Here is a 26260-nt window from a genome sequence, read left to right as displayed (position 1 = left end):
GCTGTTTCCAACATTTTTATTCAAAAATTAATTATCGAATCAATGAAATTTTCATAAGGATCGGCCAACTATTTACGATCCGTTATTTATATAATAATAATAATTATATAATAATAATAACCTAACTGCAAAGGTATATAAACTTCGGCTCCGCCCGAAGCTTAGCTTTCATATCTTGTTGGAATAAAATTCAAGAGATAGAACAATTTTCATACGTAAATTGCTTGAGTCTATAGTTGGTTTAATATATAATCGCACCAAATAACTAATGTCCCACGTTGGGCGCCAAAATGAAGAGCCTGTTAGTAGGCAGGATGTTGGGGAACTCGGATATGGCTGCAGTTATGTTTTCCGGCTACTGGCTCGTCAGAAATGGAGGAGTGAAGTTATTAGGTTGTCCCGAGGCCTACGAGCTTATTATATTAATTTAAGAAGAGAACAATTTTCAAACATTAACAAGTTGCACCCACTGGACATGCGCTAAACTGAGGTCGATCGGATGGAATCCACTGCTCCTTTTTGTGCCCACCCAACCTTGGCCATAATTCCCGCCCATAATTAATGGTATGGCCCCTTTAAGGTATTAGGGAAGTGGTAGGTTATTGGAGATGAAATCAAGGTCCTTCTAAAACTAATAATTTATTACAGTAAAAAATAGTTACAACCTAACATTATTTTTTTTGTTGAAAAAATAATAAAAATTAATAAAAAACTGAAAAAATTAGAATATTACTAGAATCTGCAATAATTTGTCTTGAAGGGCCTTTTGCTTTAGCTGTATACAAGCAATATAAATTCATTTAAATCGCGTTTATATGATCTGTTAAGTGGTTTTGCTTATCTTAAATTACTGAGCCCTGCCATACGGGATTTTTATTGCCGCTGTAATGTGCCCTTTTGTGGTTTTGCTTCATCCATACTACAGTGATCCCCGAATAAATAAGATAATTTTATTACTTTTTATAAAGATTCTTATAAATAAATACTCTTCTGATTTTAATACTATTCTTATAAACTTAGAACAAATCCGACAGGGTCCCACGAAAGCGCTTTTCAGGTGCTGCGGCTGAAAATTATGTTTAAATGGTTTTTTGGGGTTTTATGTTTTTACACATAATACATTTAATAATAATAAATTTAAGTTTTTTTTTAATTTTTTCCTATAAAATATGTGTAAAAACATAAAACCACAAAAAACCATATTAGTAACCATTGTATTTAAATAAATAAATTTAAATACATTTAATAATAATAAATTTAGGTTTTTTTTTTAAATTTATTTAAAATTAATTAAATTTATTCAATTTATTCATTTTTAAATATTTCAATGCAGTCTTTAGTCTGACTTTGCCGTATCCCGACGTTTTTTTGCGATTGCTCGCATCTGCTCTTATCGGATTGCTTATCTATCTTTGATACGAGTTTCCTCTTTTCGCGTATAATAGTCGGAGCATATTTGACCTACATAGTTCATTGAACCATACACTTCTTAAAAACAATATTATTCTTCAATATTATTTCTACCGCCCTCTTCGAATATTTATATATATTTTCCCTTCCTGAGTTCTATTCTCCGGTCGTGTAATCCGGTCGTGTAATTGTTACTCTGAAGCGGATATTCGTCACGGCGTATCTCTTTTGTTACGTCTTCTCTTCGACGTGCCTGATCCGAATGTGCCTCTCTACCACAGAGTTTCTAATTAAACTCTTCTCACTCTCACTACAGTGGAGAAATCTCAGTCAATAATGAGTCAAATTTGCACTGCTAAGAAATGCGAATTTGGAGGATCTATCACTGGTGACTCGTATCTGTCCTGTTGGCTTTGCAATAACTGCTCAAATATTAAATGTGATGCTGGTGGGCACAATGGACGGATAAGCGATCTTATCACAAAGAATATTGGTCTGACATGGTCTTGTATTGCCTGTAGAGAGATTGAGTTTGAGATGCGGACCTTCATGAAGCAGACAAAAAACGGTTTTCTAGATGTCCGTAAAAAATTTTCTGCACTTAATGAGCAATTCCTTACACTTGAGATTCAATTTCTTGGTCTTAAGTTATTAAGTGAATCTCCAAGGTTTTGATGCTATTGCACTTGCTGAAACTTGGCTTAATTCCTCTGTCTCTGACTATGAAATTTTTGTTCCAAAATACACTGCGTTTCGAATGGATAGGCCATCTTTCGGAGGCGGTGTCCTCATTGCAGTTAATAATAAATTCTCAGCTGAACTAATCTCTTTTACGAATCAGTTTGGAATCGACTTTATCGCTTTTAAAATAGCTTTTGGACCGACTCATATTTTCATGACCTGTTCCTATGTACCTCCATCGGTTGAGGATACTGTATATTTTCACCACCTCGATGCTATTAAATTCGTTCTATCATTAGTCAGTGACTCTGATTTTGTCCTAATTATGGGTGATTTCAACCTTTCCAAAGTCTCCTGGATCCCGTGTGAAGATGACAATTCCTTGCATGCCAGTTGTCATAACGACTTTATTGATGAATTAATTGAAATTGCTTTTTTTCCAAATTAAACCCATCCTTAACACACTTAGCAGATCTCTAGACCTTACTTTCTATAATAGGATATCCTCTGTGACTGTACCACTTCACCACTATAGCTTCCTGAGGACGTACACCATCCTACACTATTGGTTTCGGTATTAATTGTTATTAATATACATGCTAACTATAAGGCTCAGTATCGTACTAAATGTTTCCAAAAACGGATTACACTGCTCTTCGCAATCATCTTTTAACTCTATTGATGCTGCCATTGATTCATTTTACGATGTAATCCATAACGCCTTGGACAAATTTGTTCCTGTAGTTTCATCGTCTTCATCAACTAAACCGCCATGGTTTAATAAACACCTATCCTGTCTTAAGAACAGGAAATCTAGAGCTTACAAAATGTTTCTTAAGTCTGGATCTTTGTTTCATCAGACAAACTTTCTTTACATTCGCAACCAGTTTATTATTCTTAATATTCAACTTTATAGGCGTTACATCGTGAATTGTAAGGCAAGCTTCCGGAATGATCCGAGCTCCTTCTATTCGATTGTCAATATGAAACGTAAATCCAGTCTTTTTCCTCCTTCCTTAACTTATAAAATGATTTCTGATTCTTCAGAACAAGGTATTGCTAATCACTTTGCTTCATTTTCTCCATCAACTTATTCGTCCGATTCTTATAATTTAAATTCTACATACCCTTATAAAAATCCGTATATAAACAATATTTACTTGTAAAATTTTATCATCTCGATGTTTCTAATGCTCTTTAAACCTTGGATGTCTAATTTTCTGCTGGTCCTAATAATGTCCCGAGCTGCATTCTCAGATAATGCGCCCATATCCTATTCAATTTAGCTTTGCAAGAATTTTCATACCATTCCAAGAGATGGAATGAATCTTTTATTATTCCACTTTATAAGAATGGTTCTAAAATACTTACAGAAAACTACCGCGGAATTGCTAATCTTTCTGTGATTCCCAAGCTGCTGGAGAAACTGTTGACATCGCAACTGCAACATCATTGCAAAAGCATAATAAATTCATAAAATTATTCTTGGTTAAGTTGACTCGAAACTTTTACTCGAAAAGATACTTTTCTCTGTTCCAAACAGGTCAACCAGGTCCTTCCGACCCCTTTGCTTACCAATTTGTAGATCTAATTTTGAGGATCATGATCCTTTTCGCGTTATCTGAAAAATTATAACCTATTGTCACATATATTTTCGCCTGAATTATCCCTAGATGTAATAAAATCTAAATTGGTTGTTTTTCTATTAGAATAATTTAGCCTAACTCTTAATTATAATTGATTTAAAGACATTTATTAATAACAGTTAATTGTTGCATTCAATAAATGAAGTCTCAAATGTTCGAAAGTTCAGTTTTCAATATTTCAGTGGCATAGAGAGTTAAAAAAGAGAAGTTAAAGAGACTTAAAATGTATTGAATCATACAAAAATGTAAGATTTATGACGCGATTGCTAATTATAGCTAATTTCTTATTAGACTAAAAGTTCCATTCATTGACGCGTGGGACATTGAGACAAACAACAATTTTTTGATAAGCTTAAAAACTGTATTTCCTACATTTTTCAAACAAAAAGAATTGCTAAAATCAATAAATATGTTGGGAATAATGTTCGTATATTCCAGTAACAGAAGTGGTTAGGTGCATCCAAGTGATTTGATAGAACTAAAACTCAAGTTAACATGTTTATGCTTATAAATATGTATGTTCATAAGAGAGTAGAAGATTTATAGCTCGCTCTCTCTGAGTAGATATAGGTTGCCAGATTGGTATATTATAATTACTAACATAATTCAACAAAATAAATAAAATTTTAAAATTGATTTCAAATAAAGTTTCCATCAGGTTTCGCTGGAATCAGCCTTTGTAGTAGTTTTTTTACAGATTTTTGTTTTTTTTAGAGGTATCCTCGCGTAGCAAGTTCCATAGTCGCTTGTTTTGTATAGAGCGGGGAGAAAAAAATTTTAAGCATTGTTATAAAAGTCTAACGGTATATTTTCTTAATGCATTATAAATAATAGATATTGAACTTGCATAAACGCTTTTAATGGTAAAAAAATATATTCCCAATATGTAATTATAATTTCCGTGAAATATGCAAAAAAGCGTGTTTTTATCATAAAAATTTATCCTAAAAAGAGAAATCTTATCACTTAAAAGGTGGCAAGATATTTTTGTGCATAATTAATGCCCCTTAACCGAAAACAATCAAAAAAGTAACTTAAAAAAATATTTAGTTAAATTTTGTCCCACAGTGTTATAGTACTGGTCAAGATCTATAAGATGCACGTTTGTTAAAATAAAAAACAGTCTTAGTACATGTTTTTTTCAGTTGAAGTGCGTACGAATGTAGCGTTTGACATGAAGAAATTACCCATATATAATTCTGGCAGCTAAGCCCAATATTTGAATTGCCCAGCATATTTGCCTATGACGCCATATTGCAATTTGTATTAATTAGTTTTTTTGTTTTTTAGTTTGTGTTTATTTTATTGAAGTAACAATTATCTGTTATTTATATATTCAATTTTAAAATTAAAATTAAAATTAATTAATTATAATTAAGAATTAGGAAAATTATTCAAAAGAAAAACAAACAATTTAGATTTTATTACATCAAGGGATAATTCAGGGGAAAATAAATGGGACAATAGATTATAATTTTTACAAATAACACGAAAAGGATCATGGTCCGCAAAATTTGATCTACAAATTGGTAACCAAAGGGGTCGGAAGGACCTGGTTGAACTATTTGGAACAGAAAATTTGATTTTTTCAAGTAAAAGATTAGAGTCAACTTGACCAAGAATAAGTTTATGAAGGAGCATGGCCCCAGCACAAGTACGACGTACCTGCAATGGTGGCAGGTCTAATAACTTTAGCCGACAACGATATGGTGGAAGAAGACCATCTGAGTCCCAGTTTAAATATTTTAAGGCAAATAAAAGAAACTGCTTTTGCACTGATTCAATACTTCTTTGATGAACCATATACTGCAGACTCCAAACGCATGAACAGTATTCAAGGATCGGACGAACCAAAGAGATATACAACGTTTTAGTGGTAAAGGGATCATCAAACTCTTTTGACCAGCGCTTGATTAATGCAAGTACTCCTCTGGCTTTATTAACTGTTACAGAAATATGTTCATTAAACGACAGCTTGTGATCGAAAAGAACTCCAAGATCATTCATTAAGGAAACACGATCTAAAAAGTGATTCCCAAGTGAGTACGAGATGACATGAGGCGTGCAACGGTTAAACGTCATAACCTTGCATATTGAGCAGTTTAGTGAGATGAGATTATTAGAGCACCACAAGAATACTTTGTCAAGGTCAAACTGTAGATGTCTATGAAGAAAGTGGTTAGAGTAGGAAAAACAGAGCTTCACATCATCAGCATATATAAGTGTAGTAGCATAGCTCACGACAGTAGGCAAGTCGTTAACAAAGACGATAAACAGAAGAGGTCCTAAGTGACTGCCTTGCGGAACACCAGATGTTACTTTTATAACTTGAGATGTGATGTTCTTGAACAAAACCCGCTACGTGAGATTAGATAGATATGAAGTCATCCACTTTATGATATTAGGAGGGAAACCCATAAGATAAAGTTTCTGGAGAAGGAGACGGTGATTAACAGAATCGAAAGCTTTGCTAAAATCGGTGTAAATAACATCGGTTCGTTTGAGAAAACCATTATGGACGATCGAAGTGAATTCTAGCAAATTGGTTGTTGTAGAACGATTTTTGACAAAACCATGCTGGGTGGAGGAAATTATGCTTTTGCAATGATGTTGCAGTTGCAATGTAACCATTTTCTCCAGCAGCTTGGGAATAGCAGAAAGTTTAGCAATACCACGGTAGTTATCAATAAGTAAAGGTTACAAGAACCTTTCTTATGAAGTGGAATAATAAAAGATTCATTCCATCTCTTGGGAAGGCATGAAAGGTCCAAAGATAAATTGAATAGGGTAGTAAGAGGATAGCATAGGATATCGGAGCAGTACCTAAGAATACAGCTCGGGACGTTATCAGGACCAGCAGAAAAAGAGATATCCAAGGTTGAAAGAGCATTAGAAACATCAAGATGATTAAATTTAGACAAGTAGATATTGTTTATATACGGAATATTATAAGGATATGTAGAATTTAAATTATAAGAATCGGACGAATAAGTTGATTGAAAGAATGATGCAAAGAGATTTGAAATACCATGATCTGAGGAATCAGAAATATTTTTATAAGATAGGGAAGGAGGAAAAAGACTGGATTTACGTTTCATATTGACAAACGAATAGAAGGAGCTCGGATCATTTCGGAAGTTAGCCTTACAATTTACGATGTAACGCTTATAAAGTTGATTATTAAGAAGAATAAACTGGTTACGAATGTAAAGAAAGTTTGTCTGATGAAACAAAGATCCAGACTTAAGAAACATTTTGTAAGCTCTAGATTTCCTGTTTTTAAGACGAGAAAGGTGTTTGTTAAACCATGGCGGTTTCGTTGATGAAGACGATGATAGTACTGGAACAAATTTGTCCAACGCGTTGTGGATTACATCATAAAAAGAATCAGTAGCAGCATCAATAGAGTTAAAAGATGAAAGATATTCCCAGTCAATTCCAGCTAAATGATTGCGAAGAGCGTTGTAATCCGTTTTTCGGAAACATTTAGAACGATACTGAGCTTCATAGTTATGCATATTAGGGACATCAATTAACACCGAAACCAATAGTGTGGGATGGTGTACATCTTCAGGAAGCGATAGTGGTGATGACCGATAGACCGATTTACAGGGACAGAGGATATTCTTTTACAGAAAATAAGGTCTAGGAACCTGCTAAGTGTGTTAAGGATGGGGTTAATTTGGGAAAAAGCCATTTCAATTATTTCATCAATGAAGTCGTTATGGCAACTAGAATGCAAGGAATTGTCATCTTCACACGGGATCCAGGAGATTTGGGGAAGGTTGAAATCACCCATGATTAGGACAAAGTCAGAGTCATTGACTAATGATGAAACGTACTTGATAGCATTAAGGTGATGAAAATATACCGTATCATCAACCGATGGAGGTATATAAGAACAGGTCATGAAAATATGAGACGGACCAACAGTTATTTTTACTGCGATAAACTCGATTCCAAACTGATTCGGGAAAGTGATTAGTTACGCCGAGTATTTAATACTAACAGCAATGAGGACACCACCACCGAAAGAAGGCCTATCCAATCGAAACACAGTGTAGTTTGGAACAAAAATTTCATAATCAGAGACAGAGGAATTAAGCCAGGTTTCAGTAAGTGCAATAGCATCAAATTCAAAAGAAGCACTCTTAGTAAAAAATTGGCTCAGTTTACCCAGAATACTTCGAACGTTTTGGTAGCAGCAAGAAAAAACATTATTACTCAGTTTTTTGGAGCTGATTCGGCAAAGTTGTGATTCAGAGGGTCTTTAGCTAAAAATTCATGAATAATACTGTGCTCGGGCCAGGCTGACATATCAAGTGCTTTTTCAAAGTAGGATTCAGGAATTACAATTTTGAAAGAGGATATGCTACGCTTATATTTAAAATTAAACTTAAAGACCGCTAAATCATTAGGAGCTACCTTAAGATGTTTTAAGAGATGACTCCTGACATCATCCACAGTGGCATCCGGCATGAGGCGGGATACAAATATGGCTTTACGAGGTGCAACAGCTCTCAGCGAAAGCCCAGAGGATTTTAACTCAGGCGCCACACCAGTGAGAGGCCTAGGTGACGGAGCCACAGGAACCTGGAGGTTTTCCAACGATGGAGGATCCAGGACAATAGGTGGTACAAGACTCATTGACGATTCCATTGGCAGACTTGGTGAATGGATCACTTCCACAGGAACAACAGGAGGCGATGAAGTATTAGGAGTTAAGAATTTATCCGAATGAATCAAATGAGAAGCAGGAGTGCCCAATAGATTGACCGCCATCGGGTTATTATTCGGAATTTTTCTCCTTGGAAATTCACTTAGTAACTTGAGACCAAGAAATTGGGTCTCAAGTGTAAGGAATTGCTCATTAAGTGCAACAAACTGCTTACGGACATCAAGAAAACCGTTTCTCGTCTGCTTCATGAAGGTCCGCATCTCAGACTCAATCTCTCTGCAGGCAATACAAGACCATGTCAGACCAATATTCTTAGTGATGAGATCGCTAATCCGTTACATTTAATATGTGAGCAGTTGTTGCAAAGCCAGCAGGACAGATACGAATCTCCAGTGATGGATCCTCCAAACTCGCATTTCTTAGCAGTGTAAATTACTCATTATTGACTGAGATTTGTCCACTGTATTGAGAGCGAGAAGAGTTCAATGGTAGAGTTCAAAGAGTTCAGTGGTAGAGAGGCACGTTCGGATCAGGCACGTCGAAGAGTAACAATGATATAACGGGATTACTCGATCGGAGAATAGACTCAGGAATATATACATATATATGAATATTTGCAGAGCACGGCAGAAGTAATATTGAAGAATAATATTATTTTTAAGAAGTGTGTGGATAATGAACTATGAAAGTCAATTATCTCCGACAATGATACGCGGAAAGAGGAGTCTCGTATCAAAGATATATGTAGGTAATACATAAGATGAGAGCAATCGCAAAAACACGTCGGGATACGGCAAAGTCAGACGGAAGACTGAATTACACAGTGTTACAAAAATTACAAAAGTGAATGAACTTTTGAAGTGACATAGTAGAAATTGTTTATTGGGTCGAGTATATCACAAAACCATGTTTGAAATATTTGTAACACCCTCAAAATATTGATTTATGGTTAAAAAAGCGTTTTTCGGGACTTCTTTGCGCTTAAAAATTCCTGGACGCGTTTTTTAATAGTTTTTGCCTGTCTTATACATACAGGTACTCCGAAGCGCTCGCTAGGTTGAATTGACTTTTTTTGGGAAAAACGTTATAACTTCACCAATTTTCATTATTTTTTGATGAAATTTGTCTCGTTTTATTCAGAATTAATGAGACATCATTGATATGTAGCAAAAATGACAGAATTTTCGTAAATTGTACCGAAAAACTGACGTCAAAATATCAAAAACACGAATAAAAGTCGAAAACTTCAGTTTCAGGTGTAAAAATTTTGTCCTTTTTGTTTAACAAAATCAAAGATATATTTTTTTTTCAAAAGCTACAACATTTAACTATTGAAAAACACCAAAAATTTTGAAATCGGTTGAAAAAAACGCGTCCAGGAATTTTTAAGCGCAAAGAAGTCCCGAAAAAACGGTTTTTTTTTACCCATAAATCAAGATTTTGAGGGTGTTACAAATATTTTAAACATGGTTTTGTGATATACTCGACCCAATAAACAATTCCTACTATGTCACTTCAAAAGTTCAAAATCACTGTTATACTGTGTTATTAATGTCCATATTTCTTCAATGGTTAATAAAGCTAAAGGTGTTCTCGGGTTTAAAAGATGGGAAAAAGAATTTAACGACCTTTATATTACTTAAAGCTTATTTATATCCTTGGACCGTCCGATACTGGAGTACGGTTCATGTGTCTGATGACCCCAATGAGGGGATCATCCAGACCGCATAGAATCCTTCTTATTATTTTATCTTAGATGACTTACCTGGGATGCAAATCTTCACCTTTCTTCGTATCATAGTAGCTCTAACTAATAAAGTTAACCTCCTTAAAAATCACAGAAAATGCTAGGTATCGTTTTCCTACACAACTTTATTAATGGTGATGTAGATAGCCAGCCTTTACTAACACGCTTACAGTTTAACGTTTCGAATAGAAGGACTAGAAACTTTAGTCCTCTATTCCAATGACTTTTTTTTAATACGCTGCAACTTAAATTTTGGAACAAAAGCTACAATATCTGCTAGAATATAATATCTGCTAGAATATAATACAATATGAAAAATAATAACACAGGCCATCAGCAAAAAATCTCCACGCATAATTACACCTGCTCCATAACCTTCAAGCTCTTCTGAACCAAAGTCCAAAACAAACATAGGTTCTATCACCCACAGTTTACCATATATTGAATCTAGCAGTATCTAGCTAGAGCAGGTATCTAGCAGTTACCATATTTTTGGAATACTCATCCAAAGTTGAAATCTCCTATTTTCTTCCTATTTTTCCCCAAAAATTTTTCTATGGAAGATTTTTATTTTCCTATTGAAATTAGTTGATCATAACATTTTTTAATTTTGGATTTAAGGTAAAACTCGAAATAATTTTTCTAAATTTATTGTAGGTGGTTAAACAATATTTTCGTCAATTAAATTGGAGTTTTTAAACTCATATTTTCAAAAAGTCATATCTAAAACTGTTTCTATGTTCAAAAAGTATCTATTGCAGGTTCAGTTGGTTTTGCAAAGCTTTGCAGAAATTTTAGATAGCCATGTCAAATTAAAATTCATAGAAAGTCCCATCCTTCTAACTTAAACAACAAAAAAGTTTTGGCAATTCCGATCAATCAGTTATATGACAGCTATAGGATATAGTCGACCGATCCCGGCAGTTCCGACTAATATAAATTTTTAATTTTAATTTTTAATTTTAGCAGGTATACATACATTTAAAAAATGATATGCACTAGAAACAATGATGGTCATCGCCATTACACGACCTACATAATTCAATATATGGTAAAATTTAATCGATTTCTTTTCTTAGGTGTACCGCGGAAACTGTGGGTGATAGAACCTATGTTTTTTCTGGACTTTGGTTCAGGGGAGCCTAAAGATTATGGAGCAGGAAAAATTATACGTGGAGGAAAAAAAAAGTTCGAAATTGTCGGCCTGTGTAATTAATGAAAAATATTTTCATTAATCAGTGTACAATACATAAAAAAAACAACCGGTGCAGTAGAATTTCACGACAATATGATAACCGGCTTTATGATAAGGAAATGGGAAAATGGACTCAGCTTTTGATGCTTATCGCGAATACATACACTTATATACATACATTCGGCTTCACTACACACACGACCGTGTGTTCCGACTATTGAATGTAATCTATCGTACCCGACTCCACCTGCATCTCGTTTCACTTAGCTTGAGTGGGAATGATTCTCTAGCAGCATCTGCGCGTGCGTGACCATCCGGAAATTTGCTGAATGGTGCCCATACTAATGAAGGCTTGCATAAGAGTGTTAAAATTACCGAACTAAATTTTTACAAAAATTTCAAAGTTTTTTCTAAGGAGCTTTCCGTTCATACGATACGCAGTTCTTTTGTGTTTGTAAGTGTAACGGCATAGAAGATAATTTGGCTTAAAATAGATAACAGGAAATTTTAAAGTCTACGATGAATTTGGCAAATTTTATAAGGTATTGGTTTATTTAAAAGCTTTGTACTTTATTACATATATAAGATATATATATTACACATATAAGATCCGATATATATACAATAATTTGAGCTACTACCTAACCCCAAGGCTATACATACTTCGGGTCCGCCTGAAGTTAGCTTTCCTTTCTAGTTTTATTATTTTTTGTTTCAAAACTTCAGTATTGATTTAAGATTGTGCCCAGTGGAATGTCTCAAAGATTTTCTCATAAACCTACACCTTAGTCTGTAAATGGCTAAGGGAATGCAACTGATTTTTTCTCCGAAAGAAGACATATATTCGTGCCATTCCTTACCAATTCATCTGCATACAAGGCCTTGTATGCAGTGGTTTCCTTGTGTAGACTTGTGAATAAGATCTTTAATAAAGCCCACGGTTGGCGATTTCAGTGCCTCTTTAATGCGGAACATCTCAACCTTAAAGCTGGGAAGTCCAAACTACTTATTTATCCAAAGTTGTTCGCCGCCCTCAACACAAAAGGACCCGCCCCTACCTGGCCATTCGTTTTCGAATAAATCTGTAATTATTGGAGGAAGCAAAGGGTACATAAATCGATTTGACGCAATTTGCACTTAAACAAATTGGACGTGGAGAAATAAATGAGTTCAGAATAGGTTTTTCTGAGACTGACTCTAATTTGGTAAATTATCTAAATTATCTACCTTCCAAAACCTTTCAATCAATCAATTTCTTCACCGACAACGACTCCTCATGCTATGGCTGACTGATTTTTTGATTTAATTCTTCCTGCTACAATCCATCCAAGTTTCGTGTTTTGTAGCATAGCACCATCTCTTCCGACTTTCTGCTAATTTGGAAGGAGCAGCGAGTAATAGTGCTCGGTGCCGATTAGTAGATCTATCCTTTCAGGCTTATCTAACTGGGGATCTGGCAATGAACACTCATTGGCTATTTGCTATTCACAATAAGTAAGTGGTTAAGCTGGTTGGTCAGCTATAATGTGGCTGTGGAAGAACAAAGGCTTCTAAGCGCTGGTTTAAGTCCCCAAAAAGAGAGTTAACGACTATAGTTACTCTTGCTCTGCTCATTCTTTGTTGTCCTCCAATGCCTTCGATCCGAATCTTTGCATCGTTACGTTTTAGTGACAATATTGATGCTAGTCACTCAGTGATCAAATTTATTTGTGATCCTGGGTCTAGCAGGGCTCGAAATTTAGCTCCTTGTCAATTATGTGCCTGGACCACTACCTTTGCTGTCGCAAGAAGGTTGTAATTTTTGATAGCTTTTGCATTAGCCTGTCACGGTTGCTTTCGAAAGTGGCGGCATATTTTTCGCAACTGATCCGGAGGTCCTCAGCATACTTGATGTAGCTTGGTGTTCTTCGTTTCTTATCGTTGGGAGTGTTTAATTTGCTGCTAGCGTGCTGCTATGGATTTGCTGCTATGGATTGAGGGAAGTGTGGTGCCCTTAATCCGATTAGAGGGTCAGCGTCATACTGTTGTAAATATCCCATTGCTTTTTTAGCAAATGTCTTCCAGAATTCTTTTTTGCAAAACGATAGCTACATCCAAGTAGCCTACAAGGATGGTTAGCCTGCAGATCAGCAATCTAAGTCTTCCGATGCAAAATTTACTTCGAAAAGATGTTAAGACGACCAGTGAAGCCCAAACTAAGTTAACTAAGTTAAGAGTTGTTAAGCTACACAAAATTGTTATTGTAATTTTCCTTGCCTATGCTAGACACTCGTATATGACTTTGCTCTACCCATATGACAGAGAAATTGAACAACAAAGGAGGAACGAGAGCAATGGAACTGGGCATCCATGGACTAGATGATGTGCACATAGGAACACACCTGCAGACCAGAAACTGAGAAAGCCGCCTCCTTTAGGGAAGGATCCGTGGGAGACTGTGCGGACATTAACGATATGTTTCACTATGTATTGATACAACCACAAGATAGCCGCGCCCAGATATTTGTGTGGAGGCATGACAGTGGTGACGTTTGGATCAGCTTGTACGCCATGCTCAGCGCAGCACGTGAAGACCATAAATGCTTCAAGGGACGTTCACACTGATCCCCGATTACGTACACAGCTTACGGAAGGTGGTGTCTGTCTGCCAGATTTGCAAGCTGCGGAGGGCATAACCGATGTAGCTAAAAATGGGAAGCCAACGAATGGTCATCAAGCATACAGGCTTTGGATTATTTTGAACCGTTGCTCGTGTCAATTGGACGTCGCAAAGGTGAATGGCACTGTTCACCTGTTTAACCACGAGGGCCATTCGTTTGGAGGTGGTCCATGATATATTTAAATATTCCTGCATCATCGCTACGAGGAACTTCATGAGCCGGCGAGGACCAGTGGTCAAAATAAAGAGCGATAATGTGAAAAACTTCGTTGGTGGCAATCGAGAGGCCAGAAAATTCAACGAAATTTTCGAGCCAGAGAAGATCCAGGGGGAGCTGTCGCCCAAAGGAATTGAATGGATTTTCAACTGTCCAGTGAACCCAGTTGAGGGTGGCGCCTGGGAAAGGATGGTCCAGTGCGTCAAAAAGGTACTAGCCCATACAATGAGGAACATGTTCTGAGTGGAGGCTCCACTGACTCCCAACGACTTGCTGAAAGGAGTACCCGCGTACCTGCGAGTACCTGCGTACTCTTGTGCCCAGGGAGAAATGGTACGATCATGTCGAGTCTCTGGGCCGACGAAACTTAGTGGTCATCTGCGATCCGCCCATACCACGTTGAGAGTGGAAACGAGGCATCATGGAGGAGGTGTTCACCGGAGCAGATGGAGTGCCCAGACAAGCGGCGGTACGGATTGACGATCGAACCAGGATGATTCGTCCCGCTTCGATGCAGCTATTCTGGATGTGATGAAGGCGTCTCCTTCAATTGGGCTGGGATCTCGCAGAACGGATAAGCCAATCTGCCATAATATCGATTGTCAGTCAGTTTTAATTACTAGGGTTACATTTTTCATCAGTTCCTCCATTTCAGAAAACAATACAATATGGCTTGCTTTTCGCCAAACATAATTAATTTTCGCTCCAAAGGTGCTTCACCCTCTTCTTTTATTGTGCGACTTTAACGTTGCCATTGTCTCCAAGATAAAGGTGTGTCTAAAAAGTAAGATGACTTTTCAAAATTCACGGGCAATGCATATTCGATTATAAATAAATTTGATTTCTTATTTTGGTACACTCTTCCCGATCATGTGTACTAAATTTCAAGTGAATCGAATTTTTTGTTTGGTTTGGAGGCTTTTTGCTCCACATAAGCATAACCACTATACTATTTATTAAATATAAACTATAATACTAGGGTGAATACAAAGATTTGGTTACGTTTTGTGTGTAGTGAATAAGGAGGCGATGTGTTGTAGTGAGTAATCTTTCAGTATTTTCGAATGGTTTGCAGATAAAATGGCCAAGGTAGTTATTCGTTGCTATTTTCAATTGTGTCGGATGACTCGCCACATGGATATACATATGTTTAAAGCGTGCTCGGTGAATTTTCGCTTACAAAAATATGCACAAAATTATTAGTATCAAAGTAGTACAAAACTATTAGTATCGAAGTAGTACAAACTCTTCCAAGATGCCCTAATAGATGCCAATGACGAGCCTCACTCTGGACGCCCAAACACGTCAAGATACACTCAAGCAGTCAAAAAAAATTGTTTTGAAAAATCGTAGAAGCACTATCAGAGAAATTGCTGAGGATGTATGAAATTTGTTGGGTGTTGGGCATTTTGGGCTTCAAACTAAGAGCACTTTTCTATGCGGAATACCCATTTTGATTCTATCGCCTTCATTCCAGATGGAAGATCTACCAATGTCCATATATCATTTGAAACTAGAGCCTTGTGCTCCTTTTTCAAAAGAGCCTCCTCCTTTGTCGGCCCGTTAACGCTTCATTGACGTAAATTGGCGTTTCCATATCAAGATAACTAACAATGTTGTTGTTTACGTGATATTATTTTTTGGGACGACCTCGTTGGCCAATATGAACTAATTTGGGCCTACTTGAACCGCATCGTGCGCCTTGACAAATTTTCTTCCGGTGAATTTCCCAAGCTGGCAAATTGTTCGTCTTCGTCACTTCCTGAGTCCTGATGGTCTGTATCTGGTCCTGATTTTTGTGCTTCTTCTGAAAGTGGTTTCATAGGTGATAGACTTTCTGCATCTCCCGCCGCTGAGCTATCTACATCTTCTGGAACATGTAATACAATGTGGAAAATATACGATCAACGTTGAAAAGTCTTTTGATGCATCATTCTCTTGAGTTTTAAATATTGAATAGTCTGCATTGAATTTCACATCTCCCCCCAATAACTTGATGATTTTCTTTATTTTAAAGACGATATGCTTTCGCAGTAAATTGAAATAGTTTAAGCCCACAATGGCTCTTTGACATTTGCATATAGCATCATGTAGCTTGACTTTGTTTGAACGCAACTGAGTTGCGATTCAATTTACGATTTAATAACATTGTCTGTACCCAATTTTATTCCTTTTTTTTTTCTTCGTATGGCACAAATATTTTTTGCTGCCACACATGTGCGATGTTGCCGCACTGTCCAAGCACATATTCACTGCCTCAAAGAATGCATATGAGAGCTTGTCACCGTTATTTTCATCTCTTCGACAAATATTCACTTTATTATTGTACTTGTTGCTTTTATTCTTTTTGCACTGAAAAGCTTTGTTGCCCTGTAAGCCCCATACGAAACAGACACCGTGTCAAACAGTGAATTTTTCAAATCTCTTTGTGCGCACATAACTTTTCTTGTACGCCCCTGCATATTATGCTTGTTAGCGGTTCAAATTATGTCCGATTTGAAAAGTGACACGTGCACTTTTTGTAATTTGTTCCAAGCATCTTAAGTCGAAGTCCCGATTTTAACATAGCTTAATTGCAATACGCTAACGTGAAGGATTATGGATGCTAAACTCTTTTCATTCAGCAAATTCTACTTGGCCTTTTCTTCAGCGGTGAATTCTTCGATCTGTTCTGATTTTCCACACACGAAACTCCATACAACTTGCTGTATAAGTACGCTACGAAACTGCAATGACCACACGTCCTCATTGTGCTCGTTTAGTTTTTCGATCTGATACGCGACCATTTTTGCGATTAGCTGGGCCCATAACCTATGTATTATATGTTGGAATAAGTTAACGCAGGTATGGATGCAAATCAAACCGCTCTAAACCGCAGCTAAAAGATTAGCTCCTCCTCCTGTTTTGTTTATTTGGGATCACAACAAATGCCGCGGCTAGCTCACAGAGTAGGTCGTTCCACCGAATTTATATATTCGACGTGACTGCCCGAGCCCAGAAATAACACCGAGTGCTTCATTTAACAATATCCCTTTTTATTTCTATCTTGTTTACAATGGGTTTAAGGGTGAATCTCACTGGAGGTGACTCCTCCGCCGGATCCTCGCTGCCTCTCCAAATGCTGCTGCTCCTCCCCCCGTCGTTCCCCGGTCACCGTTCCCGGTTGGTGCCAATATACACGCCTCCCGAATCTTTCGCCCAGCAGGACGTGTTGTCTTGGTGCCTGGCACCTATGCTGCCGTTGCACACGAATATTTCGCAATAAAACCGAACTTTGAAGTGTTCAGTTTATTTATTACATATCCAAATTTAAAATATTTTTAATGGATTTTGAAGTTAAAGGTATTTTTTAAAATTTAAGACATTATAAAAAAACGTACGTGTTAAACTGTGTTGATATTTTAATCAACAGCCAGATAAAGTGGTAGTCGGTTATTAAGAATGAAAAGGAATATAAATGTATGATCGCGTCTCTTACATTGGACTTTCGTGCTTGACGTTTGAGTTAGAACTGAACTTGAACAAAAAGAACTTAATACATATTGGAACAGAGTTGCCAAGTTGCTGATTTGATACAAATATATGCGTATATTACAACACGCCCCCCCAAAGTAGCAATTTATAGCTTTAATTATTCAACTTAATTAAATACGGTGACGCCCAATGATGATATGCAGTCACGATGTTTGCTGCTGCTTAATCCCTTCGTCAGGACGTCGGCTGGCATCTGCTCCATGTATTCAATTTCGATGTCGCCACTCTTATGTTTTTCCTGGATGAAGTGGTGGCGCACGTCGATATGCTTTGTGCGGGGATGAAAACCTTTAACCAGTTTTTGAGCGCTTTGGTTGTCATTGTAGATGCGTATAGGTCTGCCTTTTCTGCTGATCCTCTCCAGAAGACTCTTTAGGTATAAAGCCGCCATTACTGCCTCGGACATGGCTAAGTACTCGGACTCAGTACTGGATAGAGCCACAGTCCGCTGTTTTCGCGCCTCCCAGCTTATGGTAGCGCCGGCAAGTATAAACGCTTGCCCCGAATATGAGCGCCGATCTGTCATGTTGGCGCCCCAGTCTGCATCGACCACACAGTATAGGTCTTCTTCATTTTTGCTGTAGAGAAGAGTTCACGTGTTCTTTATTGTAGCTAGAGTTGAACTGGCTCAACAAATTCACTGCAAATGCAATATCTGGACGAGTTGTCACTGCAAAAAACATTAAAGTACCAATTAAACTCTGGTAAGGATACCTTTTCATCTCGTTCTCGTCGAATGCCTCTGGTCGCTTCAGGTTGCTTTTTGCTTCAATTGGTGTCAATGCAGGTTTGCATTCTGTCATACCAAATCTCTTCAATATGGTATCGATGTACTTCGCTTGTGAGATGAATACGCAATGTTTTTGTAGATCTTGTTGGAATTCCATTCCCAAACACATCTTCACTCGGCCGATATGTTTCATCTGGAACTCTGCGCTGAGATGCGATTTGATTTGCTGCAGCCATTTCGGATTATTTGAAGTTAATAGCAAATCATCCACGTAAATCGTCACCAGTAGAATTTTCTTCTCCTCCTTTTTTATAAACGGGCATGGGTCCTGCTCGGTAGGCTCAAGTCCAATTTCCTTGAGTTTTGTAGTCAGCTTCTGATACCAACGTAAGCCTGACTGTCGCAAAGGGCCTTCTTGATTAAGCAGACTGGATTTTTCATCCGCTTTACTGCCTGAATCCACTGCTTGGCTTCTTTGACGTATTTCGCTTCTGGATTCTTCTGATTGGAACCAATTGGAACTCTTGATGCCAATTTTTCCATAAATTCGTTGAAACCTTCTGGGATGTTCATGTACACGTCTTCCTCCAGTTCACCGTTTAGGTATGCCGTTTCTACGTCCATTTGGTGGATCTCCATATCAGACTGTGCCGCTAAGGCAGCCAATAGTCTAACTGATGTGAATCGTGCAACGGGGGAGTACGATTCATAGAAGTCTTCGCCTGGTTTTTGTGCGTAGCCCTTTGCCTCTAGCCTCACCTTCTTCTTACCCTTGGATGTGCCATCGTCTTTGGTTCGGAAAACCATTTTATTGCCAATTATTTGTCGGTTGCTTGGACGTTCAACAACTTGCCAAGTGTTGTTGAGAACCTGCGCCAAAAATTCGTCTTCAGCTGCCCTTATCCAGCCGATCCCATCTGTTGAGCTTTTCGCATCGTCGATTGTCGTTGGATCGTCTGCGTCCATCGCAAATGCCATCCTCGAACGTTTCTTGGGAGGATGAGCCCATGCTGTCTTCTTGACTGCTCTCGTTGCCCTCTTTTGCTGCTTGTTGGTATATTTTGCGTGGTCTTCCACGCTGGCCGGTCCTCACTGATCCGGGACGCCCTTTACCAAAACTTTGGGGCTGGGGTTGATCTTCAGATTCTGCATCGCTGGATGACCCATTTTCTTGCTGCTGTTGTTGCTCAATGCCTGCTATTCCTGTGCCTATGTCCACTTGTAACTCGTCTTCGTAAAACACTTGGTAGTCGCTTTTGAATCCTGCTGTGCTCAAAAACTTGACGTCACTACTGGTGATTATTAAGCGTGCTCCTGGAACATACAATCGGTAGGCTTTCGATTCTTCAGCGTAGCCAACCAATATACATTCTTGTGATCGAGACTCAAACTTGCCTTTGTTTGTGCCTTTCACCAATGCATATGCTTTTGTGCCGAATATTCTCAGATATAGCACCGTTGGGACTTTTCCAGTCCAGTACGTTTATGGTATGTCACCACATATTCCTTTCGTCGAACATCTGTTTCGGATGTAACAGGCGGTGCTGACTGCCTCTGCCCAAAGCATAGGGGGTGCACCCGACTGTTTCATCATGCACCTGGCCATCTCGATGAGAGTGCGATTCTGCCTCTCCGCTATGCGGTTCTGCTGCGGGGTTTGCGGCACTGATAGCCGCCGACCAATACCGTGCTTCTCCAGAAAATCGTCGAAGGCTCTGTTGCGATATTCTAGTCCATTATCGCTCTGCAATGTTTTTATTGTCTTGCCTGTGAAATTCTCAACAAATGATTTATAAGTCTGAAAAGCTTCAAATACTTCATTTTTCCTTTTGAGGAAATATATAGTAACGGTCATCAGTAAACATCAGTAAACGTGGCAATATACTTGTAGCCACTTATGGACTTCGTTTGCATGGGGCCGCATACATCACTGTGTACAATTTCTAATAGGTCTTTGGTTCTCTTTTCTTTTGCGCTCGGGTAACTTTTTGCGGTTAGTTTTTCACTTAAGCAAATTTCACATTCTGAGAGTTTTTCTTCGCGATTTAATTTCATACCGTTGACCTTCCCTTTTATGGCCATGCCTTTTAAGTCATTTTCGTTTAAGTGTCCCATTCTTTAACGTTAGAATTCACCACATTGCTCGCCTGTTGTTTTTCGGTATTCAAATAATATAAGTTTCCATACCGTTTCGTGCTTAACCACACTTTATTATTTTGCATAATAATTGCCTCGTTTTTTCGGAAATGTACCTCGTACCTTTTGTCGGTCATTTTTGAAACTGACAATAAATTTTGGCGCAAATCAGACACATGAAGCACTTCTTCAAGAATTATTTCTTTCTTTTGTTGTTTGTTTCTGACTTCAATATTAATGTCGTCAATACCGTTTACCCTAGTTGTATTATTATTTGCCAAATGCAAAGTCTTTTCGACCTTTTTTACACTCTCAAACATATTTCTGTTTGAACTCATATGTGGGCACCACGTTTCGTTTTGCATTTCCACTGAATAACCATATTCGCAAATATTTAGCGCTTCTTTCTTATTTTCCGTTTTACTCGCGCGATTCTCGTTATTTTCATTTTTCTGTCTATTCTTGCAGTTTCTTGCTAAGTGTCCCGGCTTATTACAGTTATAGCAAGTTCTCGTTTCTTTCTTCTCTACTTTGCCTTTTCGGCGGTTAGCGTATAATGCGTTTTGTTATCCACAATCACTTTTTGTTTTTCGCGCATCTGCTTCTTCTAATATTTTTACGCGTAACACTTCTGGCCCTGGCAAATCGTCTCTTGTTTCCATTGCACACCTAAATGTTTCGTAAGAACCCGGCAGACTATATAAGAGAAGGATAGCAAGCAAATCGTCGCCTATTGCTACGTTGATTTCTTTTAACTTTTTCACTGCGTTGAAAAATTCGTTGACATGTTGCCTCATGTCGGTACTGTAGCAGAGAAAACACCCGCACAGTTCCAGAGCTAACACAAGACTGCCTCTTTTTTTATTTTCGGTTTTTGCTCATTCCTCCTTACTTCACAAACTGCTTATACATACTTAAGAACTAACAGTTAAATACTAGGAACTACTGAATACAATGATATGATATGATATATGTACATGAGTGTGACTTAGCATACTGCTACAATTCGGCCATTCTGACCGTCAAGGATCTCCTGATTCTTTTTAAATACAAATCAACTTTTCTTAGACTTACTTCTAGTATTATAAGTTCGACTTACTCTATTTGTTACATTTTTTGTTGTGATATCAATACTTTTATTATTATTTACATTCATGTTTTTATTTGATTCATTGGTCGTTATAATTTCATTTCTTCTTATCCTTACAGTGGGTTTATTTTTAAAGCTTATTTCTATGTTTTCTTTTGACATTCTGTTTGATTGTTCGTTTACTTTTTCATTTTCTTTTAACATTTCATTTGACTGTTCTTTTCCATTTTCATTTGACGTTTCATTTGTTCGCTCCTCTTCTTTTTCATCTAACTCGAATTCATCATTGTCTTGATCATCCCTTTCATTTTCCAACCAACCGAGCCATGGTTTCATATTGGCCGAAGCCCAAACTCCTGAATATGGGACCTTAGATTGTTGAAATCCGTCTACGTCCTCGACAATATAGCGATCGTTGCCTAATACTTTTATTACTTTAAACGGACCTCTAAACCTTAGGACCAGTTTTTTTGAAATACCTGTGTGAGAGTCAAAGTTTTTTACAACTACGCGTAGTCTCCTAATTTGTATACAATCGATTTTTTCCTCTTTTCATTTTTTGTTCTTTCGTTATAGCTCTGTAATTGTTTTTCCCTTTTTCTCGCTTCTTCTCTTATAATTTCAATTCTTTCGTTTTCGCAGTGTCCTTGTAAGGTTTCTTTAAGACTATCAATTAGAGCGCCTTTTTGTTCTGTTCCAAATAACATAATACTGGGGTGTTGGCCTATGCTTCTATGTACAGTATTATTTAATGTAAACTCTATCATTTCTAAAACTTTGTCAAAACTGTGTTTATTATTTGAACTCAATAGTTTTGCCAACATAGGACCTAGACTCCGATTGATTCTTTCTACTTGCCCATTTGCCTGGGGTGAACCGGTGGCGATCTTAATATGACTTATTTTGCAAGTTTCTAAATAATCGGAAAATTCAGAGGATGTAAAGCACGAGCCACGATCAGACACCATATACTTGGGTCTGCTGTACGATCTACAATAATCTTCCAATGCTGTTATCGCTTCCTTTGACTTAGTCGTTCTTGCTGAATATAACCTAACGAACTTTGTGCAACCATCAACAATTACCAAAACATGTCGAACCTTACCGTCTTTTGTAGTAACTGGACCGAAATGGTCGATATGGATCATCTCAAATGGCTTATCAGCTTTTGGAATATTATGCAAGTATCCTTCCGATTTGCCTTGCTTTGAAGAAAATGCTATACACTCTAAACAATTCTGTATATGCTGCCCTACTTTTTCTCTTAACTTTGGAAACCAATATGATTTCATAATAACATTCACTACTTTGTCTGTACCCATATGTCCAAGCTCATTATGATATTTGTACAACACGTGCGTTTCCATATCTTTGGGTACATAAAATAAAATACTATCATTATTGTTTTTCCTATAGAATTCCATTTCGCATCTCATAGAACTTGTGTTCGATCTTTTCTAACATTGCTTTTATCTCTACTATACGATCATCTTTACTTTGACATATTATGAGATTTTCCTCGAATGAGTTTGTATCTATCACCATTACGTTCGTACACCTGCTCAATGCATCTACATGTTGCATTCTCAAGCCTGATCCAGCTTGTAATCATAATTTTCTAATTCCAATGCCCACCTAGCAATTCTCGGGTTTATTTCCTTTTTACTTAATGTCAATGTGAGTGAATTGCAATCCGTGACAATCTTAAAACTTATCCCATATAAATATACCCTAAAACGTTTTAACGCATATATTATAGCTAACGTCTCCAATTCGAAGCTATGATATCGCGATTCAGTATCAGACGTTCGTTTTGAAAAGTATAGGACTGGGTGAAACTTCTTATCACTTTTTCTTTGCATAAGTATAGCCCCAAAGCCCATTGAGCTTGCATCACAGTGTAGTTCCGTCTCATCGTTTGGACTGTATAATGCAAGAATGGGGGAATCAATTAATTTTTCTTTCAAAGTTTCAAAAGTGTCTAACTCTACTTTTCCGAATTGAAATTCTTTATTTTTCCTTGTTATGTCATACAAAGGCTTTGCAATTGTGGAGAAGTTTTGTATGAACCTTCTAAAATATGAACAAAGTCCCAGAAAACTCTGTACTTCGCTGACTTTGGTTGGGACTGGAAATTTTCTAACAGCTTCTATACCTTTCTCATCAGCTTTAATTCCACTCCCTGTAATCGTATAACCTAAATATTTCGCTTTCATTTGTAAAAATTCACATTTACTGAGTCTGAGCTCGAGTTTATTCCTAACCAGCCTTTTAAAAACTTCTTTTAAAATCTCAAAATGTGTTTCTAAATCTTCGGTCGCGATCATTATGTCGTCTAAGTATACAATCACCTTTCCTTCTTTAATTAAATCATTGAAAATTTTGTTGACAAACCTTTGGAATGTTGAAGGTGCATTTCTAAGCCCAAATGGCATTCTTAAATATTCGAATTGCCCTAAAGGTGTCGTAAAAGATGTGTATCGTATCGAATCTTCATGCATAAAAACATGGTAAAACCCGTTTTTCAAATCTAGTTTGGTAAACCATTTTTTCCCTGACAATTGGTCTAACAAGTCATCAATAAGCGGTATGGGGTAACTATCCTTTGCTGTCATTTTATTCAATTTCCTAAAATCGATGCACATTCTAAGTTCGCCTGACGCTTTTTTTACCAGAACTATCGGTGACACGAATTCAGAATCACTGGGTCTGATGTATCCCTTCTCAACAAATTCATCTAAAATCTTCTGTAATTCTTTTTTCTCAGCATAAGACAAACGTCTTGGATTACAACTGAAAGGTTTGAGTTCATTTGTAATTATTTTCATTTCGCATTTTGTTTCTGGCTCATTTGGTCGTACAGGGGTGGTATAATATTTCTCAAACAAGTCATTGAATTGAGTTTTTTCTATATTCGATAAATTTTCTCCAATGTTTATATCAATATCATTTGTTTCGTATTCAATTGTAAAAATGTTCTTTTCAAAATCATCGGTACACATAGCAAATTCTTTTTCCTGCAGTTCATTATCAATATTTTCCACAGGATTATCTATCTCATCGCTTTCGTCACTTTTATTCCATATCAATTTGGCTCCACTTAAGTTTAGAAAATCTCTGCCCAATAAAATAGAATTTCTCATGGATTCATTAGGAACGACCAACATTTCAAGTCGTGTTACTTTATTGAAAATTTTAATTAACGCAAAAATTCTTCCATTTGTAATTAATTTACTGTTATTTAAACCAAAATACACAGCTTCTGACGCAGATTTCATTTTGACATCAGCCGGAACAAATGACTTTTTAATAAGACTGACAGGACTTCCAGAATCTATGAGACACTCTATGAAAAAAGGGGAATTAGAGCTACCCTCGATTTCAACATTAAAGTAACTTACATAATCAGAACTTCCATAACTATTAGTTGGATCCTTCTTTTTCTTGTTTTCGGTACAATCTGCAACCTTATGATCCATCTTACCGCAGCCATAGCAAGCACCCTCTTCTCGTTTCGGCTTTCGGCAGTTTGCTGCCATATGACCCCCACAGTTGCAGTTGTAACAACGAAGTTTCTGCTTCTCGTTCAGATTTCCCTTGGCCTCCTCATTTGGCTTTGAGTTAACATTCAATGATCCCGCTGGACGAACTGGTGGTAACTCGGCAAGCAATAATGATGATAGCAAATCCTCCTTTGTTTTAAAACGCATCATATTGGCTGTTGTGCGAATTTGACGATCTGGTATCCCATAGATTACATATTGAATAAATTCTCTTTCTGTTAACAGGATACTCTTAGCCAATTCCACCTTGCTGTTGAAGTACATTGAAAACGATTCACCACTTTTCCATTTACGGGTCTCAAACTTCTGTAACGAACTGTTTTTCTATGTTTTGCTCGCAACAAATGCCGCGGCTAGCTCACAGAGTTTGAGGGTACGTTCCACAGAATTTATAGTTCGACGTGATTGCCCGAGCCCAGAAATAACACGTTAAAGCTTCTTTATAAATAAATCCCCTTTATTGTAAATAGTTTACAAAGCAATAAAAGGAATCTCACCGGCTGTCTGGCTCAGCCGACCGACCGCTCGTCCTCCCGTCGATCCCCGATCCCCGCTCCGGGTTGGTGCCAATACGCACGCCCTCCCAAAGCTTGCGCCCGGCAGGTCGTGCGGTCTTGGTGCCTGGCGCCGAAACGGCTCTCGGTTCCTTTCGTTCGGACTCACGGACTCTGGTTGCGGGGCCTGTGTTGTTGATGTCTTCTGCTGCCGCTGCCTGTCCGTCGCTGCTGCTCCCTCGTCGTCGCTGCGCTACGGTTGCCGCTGCTCCCTCGTCGTTGCTGCTATGCTGCTACCGCTGCTCCCTCGTCGTCGCTGCTATGCCGCTGCCGCTGCTCCCTCGTCGTCGCTGCTCTTCTGCTGCTGTTCCTCCGTTTGGGGATGCCGTGGATCTCGGAACCCTTGGCTTGCCTGGACTCGCCCTTTCGCCGTGGCCGGCACCTAATCCGTGTTAACAGACCGAGTGGCTCACCTCCCAG

The 26260-nt window shown here is 37.7% G+C and overlaps 1 protein-coding gene across 1 annotated transcript; it reads right to left on the bottom strand.

Moving 5' to 3' along the window:
• Positions 1 to 23967: 23967 nt before the first annotated feature.
• Positions 23968 to 25588, bottom strand: LOC116655208 (ATP-dependent RNA helicase glh-4-like). Its single transcript, XM_032452756.2, has 2 exons — positions 25125 to 25588; positions 23968 to 25069 (listed from the first exon to the last, which is right to left on the bottom strand). The coding sequence occupies exons 1-2, from the start codon at positions 25548 to 25550 to the stop codon at positions 25058 to 25060; spliced, it is 438 nt and encodes a 145-aa protein (XP_032308647.1). The 5' UTR covers positions 25551 to 25588; the 3' UTR covers positions 23968 to 25057.
• Positions 25589 to 26260: the final 672 nt, after the last annotated feature.

Source organism: Drosophila ananassae (assembly GCF_017639315.1).
Source record: "Drosophila ananassae strain 14024-0371.13 chromosome 4 unlocalized genomic scaffold, ASM1763931v2 tig00000071, whole genome shotgun sequence".
NCBI lineage: Eukaryota > Metazoa > Arthropoda > Insecta > Diptera > Drosophilidae > Drosophila > Drosophila ananassae.
Note: the sequence above shows the minus strand (reverse complement) of the source record. Positions and strands in the feature narration are given on the sequence as shown.

Coding starts and splice junctions, on each gene's coding strand:
- LOC116655208 (XM_032452756.2), bottom strand. CDS start 25,550: ATGTACTTCAACAGCAAGGTGGAATTGGCTAAGAGTATCCTGTTAACA.